General features: G+C 50.3%; 2 protein-coding genes across 3 annotated transcripts; one reads left to right on the forward strand and one right to left on the reverse strand.

The window, feature by feature from the left end:
• The first annotated feature begins 877 nt into the window (after positions 1 to 877).
• Positions 878 to 6,095, forward strand: RSPH9 (radial spoke head component 9). 2 transcript variants are annotated; one of them, XM_040430800.1, is made up of 5 exons: positions 878 to 1,281; positions 2,731 to 2,890; positions 2,982 to 3,111; positions 3,223 to 3,369; positions 5,822 to 6,095. In XM_040430800.1, exons 1-5 carry the CDS (start codon positions 1,064 to 1,066, stop codon positions 5,980 to 5,982), a joined length of 816 nt encoding a protein of 271 aa, XP_040286734.1. In that variant the 5' UTR covers positions 878 to 1,063; the 3' UTR covers positions 5,983 to 6,095. The 2 variants fall into 2 exon arrangements, with proteins under 2 accessions (XP_040286734.1, XP_040286733.1); XM_040430799.1 differs by having other exon boundaries at positions 879 to 1,281; positions 2,731 to 2,896.
• Positions 6,028 to 11,959, reverse strand: MRPS18A (mitochondrial ribosomal protein S18A). The gene is made up of 6 exons (XM_040430802.1): positions 11,804 to 11,959; positions 10,972 to 11,003; positions 10,548 to 10,652; positions 8,602 to 8,725; positions 6,448 to 6,517; positions 6,028 to 6,298 (listed from the first exon to the last, which is right to left on the reverse strand). The coding sequence occupies exons 1-6, from the start codon at positions 11,913 to 11,915 to the stop codon at positions 6,154 to 6,156; spliced, it is 588 nt and encodes a 195-aa protein (XP_040286736.1). The 5' UTR covers positions 11,916 to 11,959; the 3' UTR covers positions 6,028 to 6,153.
• Between the last annotated feature and the right edge of the window lie 14,780 nt (positions 11,960 to 26,739).

A 26,739-nucleotide genomic window follows, 5' to 3' on the forward strand; every position in this document is an offset into this window, starting at 1 on the left:
ACTCGCACTTCATTCCCCAGGTCAGAGGTCAGTGAGGAGCACTCACACTTCATTCCCCAGGTCAGAGGTCAGTGAGGAGCACTCACACTTTATTCCCCAGGTCAGAGGTCAGTGAGGAGCACTCACACTTTATTCCCCAGGTCAGAGGTCAGTGAGGAGCACTCACACTTCATTCCCCAGGTCGGAGGTCAGTGAGGAGCACTCACACTTTATTCCCCAGGTCAGAGGTCAGTGAGGAGCACTCACACTTCATTCCCCAGGTCAGAGGTCAGTGAGGAGCACTCACACTGTATTCCCCAGGTCAGAGGTCAGTGAGGAGCACTCACACTTCATTCCCCAGGTCAGAGGTCAGTGAGGAGCACTCACACTTTATTCCCCAGGTCAGAGGTCAGTGAGGAGCACTCACACTTCATTCCCCAGGTCAGAGGTCAGTGAGGAGCACTCACACTTCATTCCCCAGGTCAGAGGTCAGTGAGGAGCACTCACACTTCATTCCCCAGGTCAGAGGTCAGTGAGGAGCACTCACACTGTATTCCCCAGGTCAGAGGTCAGTGAGGAGCACTCACACTTCATTCCCCAGGTCAGAGGTCAGTGAGGAGCACTCACACTTCATTCCCCAGGTCAGAGGTCAGTGAGGAGCACTCACACTTCATTCCCCAGGTCAGAGGTCAGTGAGGAGCACTCACACTTCATTCCCCAGGTCAGAGGTCAGTGAGGAGCACTCACACTTTATTCCCCAGGTCAGAGGTCAGTGAGGAGCACTCACACTTTATTCCCCAGGTCAGAGGTCAGCAGTACTTTTCTGTATTACTGGGAATACCTCGCGCAGCTGCCAGGTGTGAACACATGTCACAGGCTCGTCCCTCACGGTTTCTCCTTTCCTAACGGATCCACGACCTGAGAACACGCTGATAACGGAGCCGAGAAGCGGAAGTGACGTCAGGGGGAGGGCGGCCCGTTGTCAAGGAGAAGCTCACTTCCTAGTTACTGAACGCGTTGCTATGGAGACCGGAGCATCTCCTGGTTACTGTTCTCAGGGAGAACGCACAGAGTACGGGAAGCGATGGACGCCGAGAGCCTGAACCTGTCCCTGGAGCTGGTGCCCGGCCTGAGCCCCGAGCAGAGCGCCGTCCTGCGGACCTCCCTGCTGCTGCTCCAGAGAGACATGCGGCTTTCCCGCGTCTTCTTCTGGGGCAAGATCCTGGGGGTCCAGGGGGACTACTACATAGCACAGGGCACGGATGGGGGCGAGCAGCTGAGCAGCCGGAGGACATTCTACAGGTGAGGGGGGTCAGGGAACATGGAGGGGGGCACAGGGAACACGGGGGGCAGCAGTGAGGGGGCACAGGGAACATGGGGGGCAGCAGTGAGGGGGGCACAGGGAACATGGGGGGCAGCAGTGAGGGGGGCACAGGGAACATGGGGCAGCAGTGAACATGGGGGGCACAGGGAACACGGAGGGGGCCACAGGGAACACGGAGGGGGCCACAGGGAACACGGAGGGGGCCACAGGGAACACAGGGGGCAGCAGTGAGGGGGGCACAGGGAACATGGGGGCAGCAGTGAACATGGGGGGCACAGGGAACACGGAGGGGGCCACAGGGAACACGGGGGGGGGGGGGCACAGGGAACACGGGGGGGGGCCACAGGGAACACGGGGGGCACAGGGAACATGGAGGGGGGGACAGGGAACATGGGGGCAGCAGTGAGGGGGGCACAGGGAACACGGGGGGCATCAGTGAGGGGGCACAGGGAACATGGGGGGCAGCAGTGAACATGGGGGGCAGCAGTGAGGGGGGCACATGAAACACGGGGGGCAGCAGTGAGGGGTGGACGGGAAACACGAGGGGCAGCAGTGAGGGGGCACAGGAAACATGGGGGGCAGCAGTGAGGGGGGCACAGGGAACATGGGGGGGCAGCAGTGAACATGGGGGCAGCAGTGAACATGGGGGGGCAGCAGTTTACATGGGGGGCAGCAGTGAACATGGGGGGCACGAGAAATATGGGTGGCATCAGTGAGGGGGGCACAGGAAACACGGGGGGCAGCAGTGAGGGGTGGATGGGAAACACGGGGGGCAGCAGTGAGGGGTGCACACTGAACATGGGGGGCACGAGAAATATGGGTGGCATCAGTGAGGGGGGCACAGGAAACACGGGGGGCAGCAGTGAGGGGTGGATGGGAAACACGGGGGGCAGCAGTGAGGGGTGCACACTGAACATGGGGGGCAGCAGGGGCAGGTGCACAGGAAACACGGGGGGCAGCAGTGAGGGGTGGACGGGAAACACGAGGGGCAGACGGGAAACACGAGGGGCAGCAGTGAGGGGTGCACACTTAACATGGGGGGCAGCAGGGACAGGTGCACAGGAAACACGAGGGGCAGACGGGAAACACAGGGGGCAGCAGTGAGGGGTGGACGGGAAACACGAGGGGCAGCATTGAGGGGTGGACGGGAAACACGGGGGGCAGCATTGAGGGGTGGACGGGAAACACGGGGGGCAGCAGGGACAGGTGCACGGGAAACACGGGGGGCAGCAGGGACAGGTGCACGGGAAACACAGGGGCAGCATTGAGGGGTGCACAGGAAACATGGGGGGCAGCAGCCAGGGGTGCACAGGAAACTCGGGGGCAGCAGTGAGGGGTGCACAGGAAACACAGGGGGCAGCAGTGAGGGGTGCACAGGAAACACGGGGTGCTGTATGGCCCCTCACTACGTTGCCTGTGTCTTGCAGCCTGAACTGCCTGGATTGGTGCCTTCTGACTCCGCCTACAGATGATGTGATTGGAGAAGCGCAGCTGATTAAGGGCCGTTTCATCGGAGACCCCGCCCACGAGTACGAGCACACTCTGCGCAGCAAGGCGGGGGAGGGGTCGGCGGTGTACGAGGAGGAGGTGACGGTAATTGCGCATCTTTCAGGGCTCTCCTTATTTTGGGGGGTACAGCGGGGAAGCCGTTAACCCTTTTGCCACTTTCCTTCTTCAGAAGCACTTTAAGGAGGAGTCCCGTCTGGTCGCCACAATTGCAATGATTGATCGAGAGGCAGCGTTGGCTCCGCGGGGGGCGTTCATCAAGAATCCACTCGGACAGGTCAACGTAAACAGCAGCTTCCGAGGTAAATCACAGCCTGCGGGGCCTAAAGAGCAGCTGATGGTTCGGGGCCCCTGATACGCGCTGCTGTATCCTCCATGGTCATGACCTCTGACCCTTGTCTTGCCCCCCCCAGGTCTTACAGTCAACGAGGCAAAAAAGCTGAGCTCCTTCTTCCACTTCACCCCAACACTTCACCCCGAGAAGAAGTCTCTGCTGGAGAAGGCCGACCAGGACCCCGCCCTCGACTTCCTGAACTCCCTGGAACACGACGTCCCTAAAGGTGAGAGGGTGCCCCAACACCGAGGTCAACGCCCCCCCCCCCCAATTAAAATATTGAGCCTGTCACAAAGGGGTTAACTGTTTTTCTAGCTGTGTGACCCTTATCGCTAAACTTCTGAGAGAAAGGGGGTCAGTCATCACATCCCAGTGCGCAGGTGCAGGCCGCCATGGCTGGAAACACAACGCACCAGCGCTCTGCAAACACAAATAACGTACAATAATGCCATAATTATAGAAAATAGTCTGGTGCTAATGCTGCACTTATTTAGTAAATTTGAGATTCTTGGCAAAGACATTTTGTACAAAATTATTTGGGCCCGTCTGCCGGCGTCAAGGCGATCTCTATAAGGCCTGGATTTAATGGAGGCCGTTATGGCACCAAAAATGGTAAAAATCAGAGTGGGCCCAGCATGCATGTGGAACCTGCACCCCCTGAATTCATGGTAGCCGTCATGGCACATAACAGGTAGAATTTAGTGTTAGGTTCCCGTCTTACAGAGATCGCCTTGACGCCGGCAGACGGGCCCAAATAATTTTGTACAAAATGTCTTTGCCAAGAATCTCAAGTTTACGAAATAAGTGCAGCATTAGAATATTTTCTATAACTATGGCATTGTTGTATGTTATTTGTGTTTGCAGAGTGCGGCTGCATTGTGTTTTTTAGTGTAACTGTCATTTATTTTATTAGAGCTCGGCATGTGTACCTGGGGTCAGAATAACAGCTTTCATTAATGTCCTCTGTCCCTTATAAGACCATTGCTAGGGCTCATCTGTCTCCGGCTAGGGAGACGGAGGGGCGGTCCTTCACACTGCTAGGCTTCAGTGAGGAGGCGTGTCTCTCAGTAATCCAATCTGATTGGCTGGCAGGGAGCTGCTGGCTACAGTAAGTGAGGGAAAGCAGTTTTGGCCTCAGAGAACTGGCAGAGGAGCCTTCTTGAGAAGGTCCTCATATTGTAAATGTTTAAACAGCCGGAAAAACTTAAGGAAAACAGTGGTATGTGAAGAAACTAAAGATTGCTTTATGCATAATGCTGCTGCAGCAGTAACAGTGCTAAAATGTTTTTTTGATGAAACACGACGGTTACACTTTAAACTACGTATAACCAGTGTTGAGTGACGCTTCCGATGCTTCCTCCGAAGTCGCTTTGTTCAAAACGTCAGAATCGGCTTAGATTCCGAGGTACTTATCGGCCCCGAAGCAGAGTTCGGTTTCAAGTTGTTTCCACTTTAAAAATCAACTACAGAAGTTATTCAAAGAAGTCACGCGCGGCCTCGAAATAACTTACCTCGGCTCATCGGAGCCCATACATTCTAATACTGTATGGAGACGGATCTCCGTGCAGTATTATCAGAAATTGTTGAACGAAGAGACTTTGGATAAAGCTCGCTTCACTTACCACTAGTTATAAACGCTATAATGAGTGTTTATAATGTCAGAGATAAGGAGTCCGTCAGCTCCCCAACTGACGGAAGAGAGCAAACAGTCGGCTCTGTACAGAGAAAAGGGCTCAATATTTGTAATAAAGACCAATTGGAAAAATGATTTTAGCTCAAAACGAGTACAATGCAATGATAATAAAATTGCCCCCAAGGATGCACATGGCCTTTAATGGAGGAACGAGGTCATGATGATGAGGCTGGGGGCGAGACCTGTCACACGGATCGCCACCAGTGAAAAAGAATGGGGTCCTAGCGCAACCCACAAGTCATCACAACCCGACCACTGTACGACTGGTAACTTGTGCTTGAGCCGCCTTTCACTTTGAGAGGTTGCGATTTTTGGCGTTGTGCCCTCTGTAGCCTAGGCCTATCTACTGAGCGACAGCTGCAGTCCCCGAGCTCCCCGCCACGCTGTTATAGGATTAAGGGTTAATTTGGAGACAGCGGCTCCGTCCTCCGCACGCGAGTTGATGTGTTTCTGCTCCTCATTAGTTGTGGTGGATCAGGCGGCCGCGCCCGTCTACCAGGCAGTGGCTCAGAGGAGACGCTTTGCCATGTGCCGGCTGCCTCCGGGGTCCGAGCTGCAGCGTTCCCAGAGACCGCCCTTTGGCGGCTGCCACAAAGAGAACGAAATGTGGTTTTCATTGTGGAGAAGACGAAAGAGCCGAGGGAAATTTCCACATTCGCAGCTCGGAGGGGATGAGATCTCATTTGGTCACTGCATGGGGACCTAATACCCTGAACCCACCCTACAGTCAGAACCACCACACCCATCCTCTCCTCGACCTGTCCAGAACCCTGCCGCACCCGCCATTCACAACCGGAGCTCTGCAATCCGACAACTCTGCTCACACAGGGAAGTCTTTATAAATGGTCCCTCGTTATTGGGGGTGCCTGCGCTGAGGGTTGGACCCCGCTGAGGGGGGCTCATATCTGGACACCTGAATCCTAGAATATACAGAAGCCTTCCTTTAGTCCGATCCCCCAGTAACCTCCCTTTCTCTCCCCCACAGGTTGCTGGAGTCTGCACTGGGAGCAGGGGAGCAGCGTGGTGGTCCTGCGGAGTCTTCTGTGGTTGGGGATGACCTTCTACCACATCCCACTGACGCCGCAGCACGGTTACCTGTACATCGGGAACGGAGAGCGGAACATCGACCTGCCCTTCATGATCTGAGGAGCTCGCACTCGTCATGGCGAGGTCAATGGGACTGAGACACAATCTGTACAATCCTGGTTTATTGTAATGTATGAACAGAAAACCGACATTAAATAATACCGCGCCATTCTTCACCCTCCGCGTGAACGCAGCTGTAGACAGCGACACAATATAGATACAGACCAGAGGTCACTGTCTGAAGGAGAGCGGTCTGCGGCTGTACCGCACGTTACTCTTCATTATGGGGTCCCCGACCGGCATCTTCACCTTACTCCATTTCATTCCTTTCCTCAGAATGGGTTTGGCGGTGGACACGGACCAGAAAGTGAGGTACCTGAGGGGGGGACCGAGAACATCATGAGTCCTGAGGGGCTGATGGCGGTCAGTGACATAAGCACGAGACTACAGTCAGGGGGACCCGTGATTGGTTCGGAGGATACATAGGGGGAGGGGCGCTGCTGGGTGACCATCGTCCGCTCTTACCTGTTCAGATGAAATTTGTCTTTGGGTTTCTTTCCTTCTGGCAATTTGGGCCTGTGGTCTGGAAGAAGTCCTGGGGGCAGAGGAGAACATCATCAACGTTAGGCTCCATTCACACCACCACTTTCAGTCCATATCCGGGGGGCTGCAGTTTTTTGGATGCAGACCCATTCATTTCAATGGGGCTGCAAATTATACAGATGTCCATACAGATGTGGAACATGTCCTGTTCTTAAAGGGGTTCTGCACTTTCATTTAACTGATGATCTAGCCTCTGGATAGATCATCAGCTTCTGATCGGCGGGGGTCCGACACCGATCAGCTGTTTGAGAAGGCAGCGGCGCTCCAGCAGCGCCGCGACCTTCTCACTGTTTACCGCCGGCCCACTGACGTCACGACTAGTATCAACTAGCGTGGGCGGGGCTAAGCTCCATTCAATTGAACAGAGCTTAGCCCCGCCCACGCTAGTTGATACTAGTCGTGACATCACTGGGCCAGCGGTAAACAGTGAGAAGGCCGCGGCTCTGCCTTCTCAAACAGCTGATCGGCGGGGGTCCTGGGTGTCGGACCCCCGCCGATCAGATGCTGATGATCTATCCAGAGGATAGATCATCAGTTAAATGAAAGTGCAGAACCCCTTTAACCGTTTGTAGACAAGAACAAATGTTTCTGTCATAGGGCAGAACGTACCGATACACAAAATACAGAGGCAGTAATCCCAGCCTGATATTGATGGCCTCTTCTGAGGAGCCCCACTGAGCTGATATCGATGGCCTCTCCTGAGGACCCCCACTGAGCTGATATCGATGGCCTCTCCTGAGGACCCCCCACAGATCCGATATTAGTGGCCTCTCCTGAGGACCCCCACTGATCTGATATCGATGGCCTCTCCTGAGGACCCCCACTGATCTGATATCGATGGCCTCTCCTGAGGACCCCCCACAGATCCGATATTAGTGGCCTCTCCTGAGGACCCCCACTGATCTGATATTGATGGCCCCTCCCGAGGACCCCCACTGAGCTGATATCGATGGCCCCTCCCGAGGACCCCCACTGATCTGATATCGATGGCCTCTCCTGAGGACCCCCACTGATCTGATATCGATGGCCTCTCCTGAGGACCCCCCACAGATCCGATATTAGTGGCCTCTCCTGAGGACCCCCACTGATCTGATATTGATGGCCTCTCCCGAGGACCCCCACTGAGCTGATATCGATGGCCCCTCCCGAGGACCCCCACTGATCTGATATCGATGGCCTCTCCCGAGGACCCCCACTGATCTGATATTGATGGCCTCTCCTGAGGACCCCCACCGAGCGTCCACCCCACCACATTTACAGAGGTGGACACAGAAAAGCCACTTAATCTAAGCAGCAGATGGCGCTATACTAACATCATTCCTGAATATCTGTGGATAAGAGCATTTAAGTGTTAATCCCAAAAATGTTTATGGTAAACGGTTGGATGTCACATTCACAAAATTCTTTGTGGGATTAACTTCTAAAAGAGCACTGCTTGCTGTCAATGAAAGGAAATGTTAAAGGGAACCTGTCATCAACTTTGTGCTGACCGTACTGACGGCAGTATAAAGCACTGACAGAAATGCTGATGTCAGCGCTGTGTCCGTCATCAGCTAAAAGTAGGGTTGCCGAGAACCAGCATCATAATAATTGCAGCCCAGGCCTTGAAAAGAGTCCTGGTTACTATAATCTCCCCCACCTGCTGGTGATTGGCAGTTCTCTCCTAGAGAGAAAGGGGTTAAACTAGGTAGAAGCCGGTTATAATGACCAGGACTCTTCTCAGGTAGATGGGACTCTTGATTATGATGCTGGTTCTCGGCATCCACTTAGCTGATGACTGACACAGCGCTGACATCTGTCAGTGCTTTATACCGCCGTCAGTGCGGTCAGCATACACTGGATGACGGGTTCCCTTTAACCCTAACCTACCCCCGCTCACAGGTGATGGACTGGTTGGCAGCGGGGCATTTCTTTAGCCTCTGGGTCGTCTCGTAGGGAAGGGAAAGACGGTCACAAGGATCTCCTGACAACTCCTACCCAGGTGAGCAGCTTACAGCACGGTGTCAGACTTCAGCAGCAACCAAGGGTTTGATCCCTCAATGCCAGGAGGTAAGTGAGCGGCCATGCCTCCCTCACCTGCTCGATGCGCCATCTTTACACAGGCCTGCACCTTCTTGTGCTCCTCGGAGCACAGTCCCGTCACCTTGCGCGATAACATACCGCCGTCAGAGCGGATGAACTGGCCGAGAACAAGGACGTCCTGCAGAGCGGAGAAGACCGAGTATTAACCCTTCACCTCACAGTAACAGCACAACAGGCTCTCCAACTACAGAAGAGGAGCCGACAGGTTATAGATAGGATTACCCATGAGGCACCGTCTACATACCTTACCCACCCTGTATTATCCTCCGGAGCTGCACTCACTATTCTGCTGGTGCAGTCACGGTGTACATACATTACTTATCCTGTACTGATCCTCAGTTACATCCTGTATTATACTCCAGAGCTGCACTCACTATTCTGCTGGTGCAGTCACTGTGTACATACATTACTTATCCTGTACTGATCCCGAGTTACATCCTGTATTATACTCCAGAGCTGCACTCACTATTCTGCTGGTGCAGTCACTGTGTACATACATTACTTATCCTGTACTGATCCTCAGTTACATCCTGTATTATACTCCAGAGCTGCACTCACTATTCTGCTGGTGCAGTCACTGTGTACAGACATTGCTTACTCTGTACTGATCCTGAGTTACATCCTGTATTATTCTCCAGAGCTGCACTCACTATTCTGCTGGTGCAGTCACTGTGTACATACATTACTTATCCTGTACTGATCCTGAGTTACATCCTGTATTATACTCCAGAGCTGCACTCACTATTCTGCTGGTGCAGTCACTGTGTACATACATTACATTACTTATCCTGTACTGACCCTGAGTTACATCCTGTATTATACTCCAGAGCTGCACTCACTATTCTGCTGGTGCAGTCACTGTGTACATACATTACTTATCCTGTACTGATCCTGAGTTACATCCTGTATTATACTCCAGAGCTGCACTCACTATTCTGCTGGTGCAGTCACTGTGTACATACATTACTTATCCTGTACTGATCCAGAGTTACATCCTGTATTATACTCCAGAGCTGCACTCACTATTCTGCTGCTGCAGTCACTGTGTACATACATTACTTATCCTGTACAGATCCTGAGTTACATCCTGTATTATACTCCAGAGCTGCACTCACTGTTCTGCTGGTGCAGTCACTGTGTACATACATTACTTATCCTGTACTGATCCTGAGTTACATCCTGTAATATACTCCAGAGCTGCACTCACTATTCTGCTGGTGCAGTCACTGTGTACATACATTACTTATCCTGTACCGATCCTGAGTTACATCCTGTATTATACTCCAGAGCTGCACTCACTATTCTGCTGGTGCAGTCACTGTGTACATACATTACTTATCCTGTACTGATCCTGAGTTACATCCTGTATTATACTCCAGAGCTGTACTCACTATTCTGCTGGTGCAGTCACTGTGTACATACATTACTTATCCTGTACTGATCCTGAGTTACATTCTGTATTATACTCCAGAGCTGCACTCACTATTCTGCTGGTGCAGTCACTGTGTACATACATTACTTATCCTGTACTGATCCTGAGTTACATCAGGAGTTACAGCAGGCAGTGAGCGTAGCTCCGGCAGTAGGGGGGCGCCGCAGGCAGTGAGCGTAGCTCCGGCAGTAGGGGGCGCCGCAGGCAGTGAGCGTAGCTCCGGCAGTAGGGGGCGCCGCAGGCAGTGAGCGTAGCTCCGGCAGTAGGGGGCGCCGCAGGCAGTGAGCGTAGCTCCGGCAGTAGGGGGCGCCGCAGGCAGTGAGCGTAGCTCCGGCAGTAGGGGGCGCCGCAGGCAGTGAGCGGAGCTCCGGCAGTAGGGGGCGCCGCAGGCAGTGAGCGGAGCTCCGGCAGTAGGGGGCGCCGCAGGCAGTGAGCGGAGCTCCGGCAGTAGGGGGCGCCGCAGGCAGTGAGCGGAGCTCCGGCAGTAGGGGGCGCCGCTCTCTCTTACCATGTAGTCGTACTTGTGTTTGAGGTTCCACCTGCAGATCGGACACTGCCCCTCAGGATTCGGGGGGCACATGGACGGCTTCTCTTCAAGGATTCGTCCTTCAATCTACAAGAAATGGAGGAGTCCATGTGAGTTTCATGCAGTCAGTGGCTGCTCCAGCCCTGATCGCACAGCTGAGGGTTTGCTACAATTGTATCCAGTCTATTCTGAGCTGTCCGACTTATACATTGTAACAAACAGGACAGAGACAACTTTCTACTCCAGTCACATGTAAAGCTGCATCTACAGTTTTGATGTTACATCACGATGCAGCTCTGGATGTGACTGGAGTAGAAGTCTCACGCTGGCGGCTCAGCGGTCGGATTCCCCCTTATGTTAGGACATAACATTCAGCGCACTCCGCGGTCACATGACCAGGACTCACCGTCGTCACCTTCCCGTCTTTCACTTCAGTCACTGGAGAGAAAAATAGAAAAAGGACATGTAAATAAACGAAGAGTCACATGACCGTGCTGGGGGAGGGGCCAACACTGCGCCAAAAACCGGGGAGGGACCGAAGACTGCGCCAACAGAGACCAGGGGAGCGGCCAACAGACTGCGCCAACAGAGACCAGGGGAGGGGCCAACAGACTGCCAACAGAGACCAGGGGAGGGGCCAACAGACTGCCAACAGAGACCAGGGGAGGGGCCAACAGACTGCCAACAGAGACCAGGGGAGGGGCCAACAGACTGCCAACAGAGACCAGGGGAGGGGCCAACAGACTGCGCCACCAGGGGAGGGGCCACCAGAGACCTGGGGAGGGGCCACCAGAGACCTGGGGAGGGGCCACCAGAGACCTGGGGAGGGGCCACCAGAGACCTGGGGAGGGGCCACCAGAGACCAGGGGAGGGGCAGACTGCACCAACAGAGACCAGGGTGGGGGGGACTGCACCAACAGAGACCAGGGGGGGAGGGGGGAGACAGACTGCACCAACAGAGACCAGGGGATGGGGGGAGACAGACTGCACCAACAGAGACCAGGGGGGAGGGGGGAGACAGACTGCACCAACAGAGACTGAGGGGGGAGACAGACTGCACCAACAGAGACCAGGGGGGGGGAGACAGACTGCACCAACAGAGACCAGGGGGGGGGAGACAGACTGCTGCTGATATAGACATATGTATCATAAAACCTAATCCTTCTCTCCAGTAGTAACATCTGGTCATAGGAGCGGGCGGCGCCATCCCCGCACACATGTGACCTCCCCGCACTCACACTGCCGCAGTCCTCGGCTCTGCACGCCCGGGGCTCCCCGCCATCCAGCTATTCCCAGCGCCGGACGGAGTAGCCGTGTGACCGATGACAGGAGGACACAGGGGGCCGCCATCTTTCTCCGCCGGGAAGCAGCTTCCGCTTCCGGTCTATGCCTATGAGGAGCGAGCGGCCATGTTGGTTGTGGGCAGGAGGCGCCTGTGCCCTCAGTGCTGCCTGGAGCTCAGACCGGCACACCTCCAGTAATCCGACATCAGCACAAAGGAGGCATAGGCATGCAGCTATATGTATTCTGAGGGGGGTCTCCCTGGCAGGACGCTAAGTGGTTGCTAGGCAACCTGCTGTCCGCCGCCATTACACACTTTGGGGATTACAGGGCTGCCCTTCATCTGGTCTGAACAGTCAATATGTGCGGAGCGCGTCATGGTCGTTGTCTTTATACTAGGCCGCGCGTCTAACTGCGCCCGAAACAATTATACAGCAAGTCCCCTAAATGACCCCACACAGTAATATACCAGATATGTGCCCCTCACAGTAATTATACCAGATATGTGCCCCTCACAGTATTTATACCAGATATGTGCCCCTCACAGTAATTATACCAGATATGTGCCCCTCACAGTAATTATACCAGATATGTGCCCCTCACAGTAATATACCAGATATGTGCCCCTCACAGTAATTATACCAGATATGTGCCCCTCACAGTAATATACCAGATATGTGCCCCTCACAGTAATATACCAGATATGTGCCCCTCACAGTAATATACCAGATATGTGCCCCTCACAGTAATATACCAGATATGTGCCCCTCACAGTAATTATACCAGATATGTGCCCCTCACAGTAATATACCAGATATGTGCCCCTCACAGTAATTATACCAGATATGTGCCCCTCACAGTAATATACCAGATATGTGCCCCTCACAGTAATTATACCAGATATGTGCCCCTCACAGTAATTATACCAGATATGTGCCCCTCACAGTAATATACCAGATATGTGCCCCTCACAGTAATATACCAGATATGTGCCCCCCTCACAGTAATTATACCAGATATGTGCCCCCTCACAGTAATTATACCAGATATGTGCCCCTCACAGTAATATACCAGATATGTGCCCCTCACAGTAATATACCAGATATGTGCCCCCTCACAGTAATTATACCAGATATGTGCACCTCACAGTAATATACCAGATATGTGCCCCCTCACAGTAGTTATACCAGATATGTGCCCCTCACAGTAATTATACCAGATATGTGCCCCTCACAGTAATATACCAGATATGTGCCCCTCACAGTAATTATACCAGATATGTGCCCCTCACAGTAATATACCAGATATGTGCTCCTCACAGTAATTATACCAGATATGTGCCCCTCACAGTAATATACCAGATATGTGCCCCTCACAGTAATTATACCAGATATGTGCCCCTCACAGTAATATACCAGATATGTGCCCCTCACAGTAATATACCAGATATGTGCCCCTCACAGTAATTATACCAGATATGTGCCCCTCACAGTAATATACCAGATATGTGCCCCTCACAGTAATATACCAGATATGTGCCCCTCACAGTAATATACCAGATATGTGCCCCCTCACAGTAATTATACCAGATATGTGCCCCTCACAGTAATATACCAGACATGTGCCCCTCACAGTAATTATATCAGATATGTGCCCCTCACAGTAATATACCAGATATGTGCCCCTCACAGTAATATACCAGATATGTGCCCCTCACAGTAATATACCAGATATGTGCCCCTCACAGTAATATACCAGATATGTGCCCCTCACAGTAATATACCAGATATGTGCCCCCCTCACAGTAATTATACCAGATATGTGCCCCCTCACAGTAATTATACCAGATATGTGCCCCTCACAGTAATATACCAGATATGTGCCCCCCTCACAGTAATTATACCAGATATGTGCCCCTCACAGTAATATACCAGATATGTGCCCCCTCACAGTAATTATACCAGATATGTGCCCCTCACAGTAGTTATACCAGATATGTGCCCCTCACAGTAGTTATACCAGATATGTGCCCCTCACAGTAATTATACCAGATATGTGCCCCTCACAGTAATTATACCAGATATGTGCCCCTCACAGTAATATACCAGATATGTGCCCCTCACAGTAATATACCAGATATGTGCCCCCTCACAGTAGTTATACCAGATATGTGCCCCTCACAGTAATTATACCAGATATGTGCCCCTCACAGTAATATACCAGATATGTGCCCCTCACAGTAATTATACCAGATATGTGCCCCTCACAGTAAGATACCAGATATGTGCCCCTCACAGTAATATACCAGATATGTTCCCCTCACAGTAATATACCAGACATGTGCCCCTCACAGTAATTATATCAGATATGTGCCCCCTCACAGTAATATACCAGATATGTGCCCCTCACAGTAATATACCAGATATGTGCCCCTCACAGTAATATACCAGATATGTGCCCCCCTCACAGTAATTATACCAGATATGTGCCCCTCACAGTAATATACCAGATATGTGCCCCTCACAGTAATATACCAGATATGTGCACCTCACAGTAGTTATACCAGATATGTGCCCCTCACAGTAATTATACCAGATATGTGCCCCCCCTCACAGTAGTTATACCAGATATGTGCCCCTCACAGTAATATACCAGATATGTGCCCCTCACAGTAATATACCAGATATGTGCCCCTCACAGTAATATACCAGATATGTGCCCCCTCACAGTAATTATACCAGATATGTGCCCCCTCACAGTAATATACCAGATATGTGCCCCTCACAGTAATTATATCAGATATGTGCCCCCTCACAGTAATATACCAGATATGTGCCCCTCACAGTAATATACCAGATATGTGCCCCTCACAGTAATTATACCAGATATGTGCCCCTCACAGTAGTATACCAGATATGTGCCCCCTCACAGTAATTATACCAGATATGTGCCCCTCACAGTAATATACCAGATATGTGCCCCTCACAGTAATATACCAGATATGTGCCCCTCACAGTAATATACCAGATATGTGCCCCTCACAGTAATATACCAGATATGTGCCCCTCACAGTAATATACCAGATATGTGCCCCCTCACAGTAGTTATACCAGATATGTGCCCCTCACAGTAATTATATCAGATATGTGCCCCTCACAGTAATATACCAGATATGTGCCCCCTCACAGTAATATACCAGATATGTGCCCCTCACAGTAATTATATCAGATATGTGCCCCCTCACAGTAATTATACCAGATATGTGCCCCCTCACAGTAATATACCAGATATGTGCCCCTCACAGTAATTATATCAGATATGTGCCCCCTCACAGTAATTATACCAGATATGTGCCCCCTCACAGTAATATACCAGATATGTGCCCCTCACAGTAATATACCAGATATGTGCCCCTCACAGTAATTATACCAGATATGTGCCCCCTCACAGTAATATACCAGATATGTGCCCCTCACAGTAATATACCAGATATGTGCCCCCTCACAGTAGTTATACCAGATATGTGCCCCTCACAGTAATTATATCAGATATGTGCCCCTCACAGTAATATACCAGATATGTGCCCCTCACAGTAGTTATACCAGATATGTGCCCCTCACAGTAATTATATCAGATATGTGCCCCTCACAGTAATATACCAGATATGTGCCCCCTCACAGTAGTTATACCAGATATGTGCCCCTCACAGTAATTATACCAGATATGTGCCCCCTCACAGTAATATACCAGATATGTGCCCCTCACAGTAATATACCAGATATGTGCCCCCCTCACAGTAATATACCAGATATGTGCCCCTCACAGTAATATACCAGATATGTGCCCCCTCACAGTAATATACCAGATATGTGCCCCTCACAGTAATATACCAGATATGTGCCCCCCTCACAGTAATATACCAGATATGTGCCCCTCACAGTAATATACCAGATATGTGCCCCTCACAGTAATATACCAGATATGTGCCCCCCTCACAGTAATATACCAGATATGTGCCCCTCACAGTAATATACCAGATATGTGCCCCTCACAGTAATATACCAGATATGTGCCCCTCACAGTAATTATACCAGATATGTGCCCCTCACAGTAATATACCAGATATGTGCCCCCTCACAGTAATTATACCAGATATGTGCCCCTCACAGTAGTTATATCCAGATATGTGCCCCCTCACAGTAGTTATACCAGATATGTGCCCCTCACAGTAATTATACCAGATATGTGCCCCTCACAGTAATATACCAGATATGTGCCCCCTCACAGTAATTATACCAGATATGTGCCCCCTCACAGTAATATACCAGATATGTGCCCCTCACAGTAATATACCAGATATGTGCCCCTCACAGTAATATACCAGATATGTGCCCCTCACAGTAATATACCAGATATGTGCCCCTCACAGTAATATACCAGATATGTGCCCCTCACAGTAATTATACCAGATATGTGCCCCTCACAGTAATATACCAGATATGTGCCCCCTCACAGTAGTTATACCAGATATGTGCCCCTCACAGTAATATACCAGATATGTGCCCCCTCACAGTAATATACCAGATATGTGCCCCTCACAGTAATTATACCAGATATGTGCCCCTCACAGTAATATACCAGATATGTGCCCCCTCAGAGTAATATACCAGATATGTGCCCCTCACAGTAATTATACCCAGATATGTGCCCCTCACAGTAATTATACCCAGATATGTGCCCCTCACAGTAATTATATCAGATATGTGCCCCTCACAGTAATTATACCCAGATATGTGCCCCTCACAGTAATTATACCAGATATGTGCTCCTCACAGTAATTATACCAGATATGTGCCCCTCACAGTAATATACCAGATATGTGCCCCTCACAGTAATATACCAGATATGTGCCCCTCACAGTAGTTATACCAGATATGTGCCCCTCACAGTAATATACCAGATATGTGCCCCTCACAGTAATATACCAGATATGTGCCCCTCACAGTAATATACCAGATATGTGCCCCTCACAGTAATATACCAGATATGTGCCCCTCACAGTAATTATATCAGATATGTGCCCCCTCACAGTAATTATATCAGATATGTGCCCCTCACAGTAATTATATCAGATATGTGCCCCCTCACAGTAATTATACCAGATATGTGCCCCTCACAGTAGTTATACCAGATATGTGCCCCCTCACAGTAGTTATATCAGATATGTGCCCCCTCACAGTAATATACCCAGATATGTGCCCCTCACAGTAATATACCCAGATATGTGCCCCTCACAGTAATTATACCAGATATGTGCCCCCTCACAGTAATTATACCAGATATGTGCCCCCTCACAGTAATTATACCAGATATGTGCCCCTCACAGTAGTTATACCAGATATGTGCCCCCTCACAGTAGTTATATCAGATATGTGCCCCCTCACAGTAATATACCCAGATATGTGCCCCTCACAGTAATATACCCAGATATGTGCCCCCTCACAGTAATATACCCAGATATGTGCCACCTCACAGTAATATATCAGATATGTGCCCCCTCACAGTAATTATACCAGATATGTGCCCCCTCACAGTAATTATACCATATATGTGCCCCCTCACAGTAATATATCAGATATGTGCCCCCTCACAGTAATTATACCAGATATGTGCCCCTCACAGTAATTATACCAGATATGTGCCCACCTCACAGTAGTTATACCAGATATGTGCCCCCTCACAGTAATTATACCAGATATGTGCCCCCTCACAGTAATTATACCAGATATGTGCCCCTCACAGTAGTTATATCCAGATATGTGCCCCTCACAGTAATATACCAGATATGTGCCCCTCACAGTAATTATACCAGATATGTGCCCCCTCACAGTAATTATACCAGATATGTGCCCCCTCACAGTAATTATACCAGATATGTGCCCCCTCACAGTAATTATACCAGATATGTGCCCCCTCACAGTAATTATACCAGATATGTGCCCCTCACAGTAATTATACCAGATATGTGCCCCTCACAGTAATTATACCAGATATGTGCCCCTCACAGTAATTATACCAGATATGTGCCCCCTCACAGTAATATACCAGATATGTGCCCCTCACAGTAATATACCCAGATATGTGCCCCCTCACAGTAATATACCCAGATATGTGCCCCCTCACAGTAATATACCCAGATATGTGCCCCTCACAGTAATATACCAGATATGTGCCCCCCTCACAGTAGTTATACCAGATATGTGCCCCCTCACAGTAGTTATATCAGATATGTGCCCCTCACAGTAGTTATACCAGATATGTGCCCCTCACAGTAGTTATGTCCAGATATGTGCCCCTCACAGTAATATACCAGATATGTGCCCCCTCACAGTAATATACCAGATATGTGCCCCTCACAGTAATTATACCAGATATGTGCCCCCTCACAGTAGTTATACCAGATATGTGCCCCCTCACAGTAATTATACCAGATATGTGCCCCCTCACAGTAATATACCAGATATGTGCCCCTCACAGTAATTATACCAGATATGTGCCCCTCACAGTAATTATACCAGATATGTGCCCCCTCACAGTAGTTATGTCCAGATATGTGCCCCCTCACAGTAGTTATGTCCAGATATGTGCCCCCTCACAGTAATTATACCAGATATGTGCCCTCTCACAGTAATTATACCAGATATGTGCCCCCTCACAGTAGTTATGTCCAGATATGTGCCCCCTCACAGTAGTTATGTCCAGATATGTGCCCCCTCACAGTAATTATACCAGATATGTGCCCCTCACAGTAATTATACCAGATATGTGCCCCCTCACAGTAATATACCAGATATGTGCCCCCTCACAGTAATTATACCAGATATGTGCCCCCTCACAGTAATATACCAGATATGTGCCCCTCACAGTAATTATACCAGATATGTGCCCCTCACAGTAGTTATATCAGATATGTGCCCCTCACAGTAGTTATACCAGATATGTGCCCCTCACAGTAGTTATGTCCAGATATGTGCCCCTCACAGTAATATACCAGATATGTGCCCCCTCACAGTAATTATACCAGATATGTGCCCCCTCACAGTAATATACCAGATATGTGCCCCTCACAGTAATTATACCAGATATGTGCCCCCTCACAGTAGTTATACCAGATATGTGCCCCTCACAGTAATTATACCAGATATGTGCCCCCTCACAGTAATATACCAGATATGTGCCCCTCACAGTAATTATACCAGATATGTGCCCCTCACAGTAATTATACCAGATATGTGCCCCTCACAGTATTTATACCAGATATGTGCCCCTCACAGTAATTATACCAGATATGTGCCCCCTCACAGTAATTATACCAGATATGTGCCCCCTCACAGTAATTATACCAGATATGTGCCCCTCACAGTAGTTATACCAGATATGTGCCCCCTCACAGTAATTATACCAGATATGTGCCCCCTCACAGTAATTATACCAGATATGTGCCCCTCACAGTAATATACCAGATATGTGCCCCTCACAGTATTTATACCAGATATGTGCCCCTCACAGTAATTATACCAGATATGTGCCCCCTCACAGTAATTATACCAGATATGTGCCCCCTCACAGTAATTATACCAGATATGTGCCCCTCACAGTAATTATACCAGATATGTGCCCCCCCTCACAGTAGTTATACCAGATATGTGCCCCTCACAGTAATTATACCAGATATGTGCCCCCTCACAGTAATTATACCAGATATGTGCCCCCTCACAGTAATTATACCAGATATGTGCCCCTCACAGTAGTTATACCAGATATGTGCCCCTCACAGTAATTATACCAGATATGTGCCCCCTCACAGTAATTATACCAGATATGTGCCCCTCACAGTAATATACCAGATATGTGCCCCCTCACAGTAATTATACCAGATATGTGCCCCTCACAGTAGTTATACCAGATATGTGCCCCTCACAGTAATATACCAGATATGTGCCCCCTCACAGTAATTATACCAGATATGTGCCCCCTCACAGTAATTATACCAGATATGTGCCCCCTCACAGTAGTTATATCAGATATGTGCCCCCTCACAGTAGTTATATCAGATATGTGCCCCTCACAGTAGTTATACCAGATCTGTGCCCCTCACAGTAGTTATGTCCAGATATGTGCCCCCTCACAGTAATATACCAGATATGTGCCCCCTCACAGTAATATACCAGATATGTGCCCCCTCACAGTAGTTATACCAGATATGTGCCCCCTCACAGTAATTATGCCTATATATGTGCCCCTCACAGTAATTATACCAGATATGTGCCCCTCACAGTAATATACCAGATATGTGCCCCCTCACAGTAATTATACCAGATATGTGCCCCCTCACAGTAATTATACCAGATATGTGCCCCCTCACAGTAATGATACCAGATATGTGCCCCCTCACAGTAATTATACCAGATATGTGCCCCCTCACAGTAATTATACCAGATATGTGCCCATCACAGTAATATACCAGATATGTGCCCCTCACAGTAATTATACCCAGATATGTGCCCCCTCACAGTAATTATACCAGATATGTGCCCCTCACAGTAATTATACCAGATATGTGCCCCTCACAGTAGTTATACCAGATATGTGCCCCTCACAGTAATTATACCAGATATGTGCCCCTCACAGTAGTTATACCAGATATGTGCCCCTCACAGTAGTTATATCAGATATGTGCCCCTCACAGTAATTATACCAGATATGTGCCCCCTCACAGTAATTATACCAGATATGTGCCCCTCACAGTAATTATACCAGATATGTGCCCCCTCACAGTAATTATACCAGATATGTGCCCCTCACAGTAGTTATATCAGATATGTGCCCCCTCACAGTAATTATACCAGATATGTGCCCCCTCACAGTAGTTATATCAGATATGTGCCCCTCACAGTAATTATACCAGATATGTGCCCCCTCACAGTAGTTATATCAGATATGTGCCCCTCACAGTAATTATACCAGATATGTGCCCCTCACAGTAGTTATACCAGATATGTGCCCCCCTCACAGTAATTATACTAAAGACAACAATAAATTACTAATAGGAGTTTACTATAAACCACCTAATATACCGGAGTCCACAGAAAATCTACTACTAAACGAGATAGACGAGGCGGCAAATCATAATGAGGAGGTTATTATGGGGGAACTCCGCAGATATAGACTGGGAAACTGAGACCTGTATATCTCATAAAGGAAACAGGTTCTTGGCAATAACCAAAGACAATGACCTCTCCCAACTGGTTCAGGACCCGACTAGAGGGACGGCCATACTGGACTTAGTACTAACCAATAGACCTGACAGAACAACAGACGTGCAGGTCGGGGGACACCTGGGAAATAGTGACCAGAAAGTAATAACCTTCCAATTATCATTCAAAAGAGCGTTTCTTCAGGGAGGAACAAAAATACCAAACTTCAAAAAAGCTAAATTTATACAACTAAGAGAGGCCATATGCCTAACTAACTGGGACAAGGTCCTCAAAACTAAAAATACAGCCACAAAATGGGATATCTTTAAAAGTATCCTAAAATCTCATTGTGAGAGGTACATACCGTATGGGAATAAAGGGTTAAGTAACAAAAAGAAACCTGTAACGGACCGTTTCCGCAGACAAGGGGTTAAAATCCGTTCAGGCGATAAGCCCCTTTCTGAGAGACAGGCACAGCTACTGCAGAACACCAACTCCCGAACTGGATACAAAGTAGCACTCCAAACTGGAACCTCACGAATAGCTGCTAGCAGACGAACAGGAAAAGCATACAATCCTGGCAATCGGTCTTCTAACAGCATACAGTGAATCCCCCCAATAACGAGACAAGGCTCCGTGTTGAGGGTCAAGCAGTGGTCTGACTGTACTTGAAGTACAGCCTCTTTTATTCACAAAAAACAAACATAGTACTGACCACAGGGGTTTGAAATACAACCAATCAGTAATTAACAACACATACAATGTAACTACAGCAACCAATCGTTCACGCCCCCAGAGGACCAGAATGAAGATTGTGACATAGGACAACATATCCCCACAATGCATCATGGTTTCCTCCTCTCTGTCCAGACAACCTGAAGAGCAATACAATTATCTCTGAGGACAAAGGGAGATCGCCAATACACATGTGAGGACAACAGAACAGACATCACCATTGTAAACACACAATGGGACAATGGCACAATAGAAACACACCCAGCATATTCCCTCCCCTTATCCTGAGAGGAGACTCAATTATACATACAGTTAAACATACTTTCTACCCAACTTTCATAACTCTAAAACCATACATCACATTCACATAAAAATTACATATTCGCAATCAATCCATTCAGGGGAACAACATATTAAAAAATGGCATGAATCAGACCAGGGGTTCAAAAGTTAGTATATGGCCCATAATCCAGGGGCAAGAGGCCAGCAGCCAGTCCTCTCCAAAGCCCAGTGGCGAGGTTGGTTTCGCCACACATCTCCCCCCCACAGGGAAGACTAACCAGATACCTGACCTCACGCCGGTCGGTACCTGAGTTAGTCTGGCAGCCCACCCACAACCAAATACTGGACCTGTTGACTTTAGTAGCCTGTCTGTCCAGTGAGTCCACCAAGGTTATGTTGGAAGCTGGTACTCCCGGTCTCTGTGTTGCTCCCTGGCTTGGAGTGGAGGTTGCTTTGTGGGCAGGTATCAGCGGTACTCTGCCCTGGTGCCAGCGCTACCACGGAAGAAGCCTGGTTGGAGCCTGGTTGTTGGAGGGGGAGACCGACTGTCTCTACCCCCTGTGCTGTAAGTGCAGAGACCACGGTCCCATCTGCACTGTTGTGGGGCTTACTGTCTCCCCCTGGTGCGTTAAGCTGCCACTGGGGAGAGGGGGTAACAAGCTCTTCTCCCATACATACTTCCAGCCGCTGGGGAGGGCGACCGACCGTCTCCGCTCCCAATACAGTGTCCTGCTGCTGGGGAAAGGAGACTGGGCTCTCTATTCCCAAAAAATCATGCTGCTGCTGGGGGACAGGACCGACTGTCTCTGCTCCCAATACAGTGTCCTGCTGCTGGGGAAAGGAGACTGGGCTCTCTATTCCCAAAAAATCATGCTGCTGCTGGGGGGCAGGAACAACTACCTCTGCCCCCTGTAACTCAGCCTGCCGCTGGAGAGGGAGGACGCTGCTCTCCTCTCCCTGCACTTCACACTGCCTTCCCGGCATATCACTCTGCTGCTGGGGGGCAGGAACAACTACCTCTGCCCCCTGTAACTCAGCCTGCCGCTGGGGAGGGAGGACGCTGCTCTCCTCTCCCTGCATTTCACACTGCCTTCCCGGCATATCACTCTGCTGCTGGGGGGCAGGAACAACTACCTCTGCCCCCTGTAACTCAGCCTGCCGCTGGGGAGGGAGGACGCTGCTCTCCTCTCCCTGCACTTCACACTGCCGCTGGGGAATGGAGACTGGGCTCCCAATTCCCTGCAGGACCGGTGGAGAGACCTCGGTCCCATCTCTACCGGCCACCTGGGGTCCTTCCCAGTAACACTCTACAATATCTGCCCAGCTGAATGGGTCTGGATCTGGGACTGTCACCTTACCGTCCTGCTGAGCCTTCTCAATGGAGTGGAAGAGATCTCGGTAGTCCTGCTCCAGTTCCCACTCCAGGGTTGCTAGGTGAGCCAGGTCTTGCTCTACCTCATGGGGGTCATCCCACTCATGCCTAGCCTCCCTCTCATAGAAAATGTCCTGAAGTCTGGACTGTGCAGGGCTCCCGAAGTCAGGCTCTGCAAAAGACTCCCATAACAAGCCAGGACCATCAAACGCCTCTCCCTCTGGCTTGTCATGTTCGGCTGTCCAGGGTATATACTGTGCCATATACCACCAAAGCACCTGGTAGGCATTCTCCAGCCATAGCTCCTGCCATACCCGGTGCTCTAGTTCCTTCACCCATTCCTCCAGGGGCTGCTCTCCCAGGAAGGGCATCCGCAGGGCCACTTGCTTCTGCAACTGCTGCTCTTCACTGGGGAGACTCTCACCCCGCTGGTATTGTAGATTATCCAGGGCCTGGTACCAGATGCCTTTCCTTAATGCATCCCGGCCATCCAGGTCCTCCTCCTCGTATAACACTGCTGGTTCCATCCTGCTGCTGTCAGGGACGCTGTACTGAGACATGCGTTGTCCTTAAATTGTAGAATCCACAGAAATGGTGTCCCATGTAGCTGTCCTTCTGGCTGTAGGAACGATCCCACTGCTGCCACCAATGTAACGGACCGTTTCCGCAGACAAGGGGTTAAAATCCGTTTAGGCGATATGCCCCTTTCTGAGAGACAGGCACAGCTACTGCAGAACACCAACTCCCGAACTGGGTACAAAGTAGCACTCCGAACTGGAACCTCACGAATAGCTGCTAGCAGACGAACAGGAATCAGCTTACACTTCTGGCAATCGGTCCTCTAACAGCATACAGTGAATCCCCCCAATAACGAGACAAGGCTCCGTTTTGAGGGTCAAGCAGTGGTCTGACTGTACTTGAAGTACAGCCTCTTTCATTCACAAAAAACAAACATAGTACTGCCCACAGGGGTTTGAAATACAACCAATCAGTAATTAACAACACATACAATGTAACTACAGCAACCAATCGTTCACGCCCCCAGAGGACCAGAATGAAGACTGGGACATAGGACAACATATCCCCACAATGCATCATGGTTTCCTCCTCTCTGTCCAGACAACCTGAGGAGCAATCCAATTATCTCTGAGGACAAAGGGAGATCGCCAATACACATGTGAGGACAACAGAACAGACATCACCATTGTAAACACACAATGGGACAATGGCACAATAGAAACACACCCAGCATATTCCCTCCCCTTATCCTGAGAGGAGACTCAATTATACATACAGTTAAACATACTTTCTACCCAACTTTCATAACTCTAAAACCATACATCACATTCACATAAAAATTACATATTCGCAATCAATCCATTCAGGGGAACAACATATTAAAAAATGGCATGAATCAGACCAGGGGTTCAAAAGTTAGTATATGGCCCATAATCCAGGGGCAAGAGGCCAGCAGCCAGTCCTCTCCAAAGCCCAGTGGCGAGGTTGGTTTCGCCACACATCTCCCCCCCACAGGGAAGACTAACCAGATACCTGACCTCACGCCGGTCGGTACCTGAGTTAGTCTGGCAGCCCACCCACAACCAAATACTGGACCTGTTGACTTTAGTAGCCTGTATCTGTCCAGTGAGTCCACCAAGGTTATGTTGGAAGCTGGTACTCCCGGTCTCTGTGTTGCTCCCTGGCTTGGAGTGGAGGTTGCTTTGTGGGCAGGTATCAGCGGTACTCTGCCCTGGTGCCAGCGCTACCACGGAAGAAGCCTGGTTGGAGCCTGGTTGTTGGAGGGGGAGACCGACTGTCTCTACCCCCTGTGCTGTAAGTGCAGAGACCACGGTCCCATCTGCACTGTTGTGGGGCTTACTGTCTCCCCCTGGTGCGTTAAGCTGCCACTGGGGAGAGGGGGTAACAAGCTCCTCTCCCATACATACTTCCAGCCGCTGGGGAGGGCGACCGACCGTCTCCGCTCCCAATACAGTGTCCTGCTGCTGGGGAAAGGAGACTGGGCTCTCTATTCCCAAAAAATCATGCTGCTGCTGGGGGACAGGACCGACTGTCTCTGCTCCCAATACAGTGTCCTGCTGCTGGGGAAAGGAGACTGGGCTCTCTATTCCCAAAAAATCATGCTGCTGCTGGGGGGCAGGAACAACTACCTCTGCCCCCTGTAACTCAGCCTGCCGCTGGAGAGGGAGGACGCTGCTCTCCTCTCCCTGCACTTCACACTGCCTTCCCGGCATATCACTCTGCTGCTGGGGGGCAGGAACAACTACCTCTGCCCCCTGTAACTCAGCCTGCCGCTGGGGAGGGAGGACGCTGCTCTCCTCTCCCTGCATTTCACACTGCCTTCCCGGCATATCACTCTGCTGCTGGGGGGCAGGAACAACTACCTCTGCCCCCTGTAACTCAGCCTGCCGCTGGGGAGGGAGGACGCTGCTCTCCTCTCCCTGCACTTCACACTGCCGCTGGGGAATGGAGACTGGGCTCCCAATTCCCTGCAGGACCGGTGGAGAGACCTCGGTCCCATCTCTACCGGCCACCTGGGGTCCTTCCCAGTAACACTCTACAATATCTGCCCAGCTGAATGGGTCTGGATCTGGGACTGTCACCTTACCGTCCTGCTGAGCCTTCTCAATGGAGTGGAAGAGATCTCGGTAGTCCTGCTCCAGTTCCCACTCCAGGGTTGCTAGGTGAGCCAGGTCTTGCTCTACCTCATGGGGGTCATCCCACTCATGCCTAGCCTCCCTCTCATAGAAAATGTCCTGAAGTCTGGACTGTGCAGGGCTCCCGAAGTCAGGCTCTGCAAAAGACTCCCATAACAAGCCAGGACCATCAAACGCCTCTCCCTCTGGCTTGTCATGTTCGGCTGTCCAGGGTATATACTGTGCCATATACCACCAAAGCGCCTGGTAGGCATTCTCCAGCCATAGCTCCTGCCATACCCGGTGCTCTAGTTCCTTCACCCATTCCTCCAGGGGCTGCTCTCCCAGGAAGGGCATCCGCAGGGCCACTTGCTTCTGCAACCGCTGCTCTTCACTGGGGAGACTCTCACCCCGCTGGTATTGTAGATTATCCAGGGCCTGGTACCAGATGCCTTTCCTTAATGCATCCCGGCCATCCAGGTCCTCCTCCTCGTATAACACTGCTGGTTCCATCCTGCTGCTGTCAGGGACGCTGTACTGAGACATGCGTTGTCCTTAAATTGTAGAATCCACAGAAATGGTGTCCCATGTAG

This window comes from Bufo bufo, chromosome 4, assembly GCF_905171765.1.
Source record: "Bufo bufo chromosome 4, aBufBuf1.1, whole genome shotgun sequence".
NCBI classification, from domain to species: domain Eukaryota; kingdom Metazoa; phylum Chordata; class Amphibia; order Anura; family Bufonidae; genus Bufo; species Bufo bufo.

What these genes read in the sequence shown, in the direction of transcription:
- MRPS18A (XM_040430802.1), bottom strand. Translation starts at nt 11,915, where the DNA reads ATGGCGGCCCCCTGTGTCCTCCTGTCATCGGTCACACGGCTACTCCGT. An exon ending in AACACAAGTACGACTACATG is followed by an intron (nt 8,726 to 10,547) that starts GTAAGAGAGAGC and finishes TCCGCTCTGCAG; the next exon opens with GACGTCCTTGTTCTCGGCCA. An exon ending in GACAAATTTCATCTGAACAG is followed by an intron (nt 6,299 to 6,447) that starts GTAAGAGCGGAC and finishes TCCCCCCCTCAG; the next exon opens with GTACCTCACTTTCTGGTCCG.
- RSPH9 (XM_040430799.1), top strand. Translation starts at nt 1,064, where the DNA reads ATGGACGCCGAGAGCCTGAACCTGTCCCTGGAGCTGGTGCCCGGCCTG. An exon ending in TGTACGAGGAGGAGGTGACG is followed by an intron (nt 2,897 to 2,981) that starts GTAATTGCGCAT and finishes TTCCTTCTTCAG; the next exon opens with AAGCACTTTAAGGAGGAGTC. An exon ending in CGTAAACAGCAGCTTCCGAG is followed by an intron (nt 3,112 to 3,222) that starts GTAAATCACAGC and finishes TGCCCCCCCCAG; the next exon opens with GTCTTACAGTCAACGAGGCA.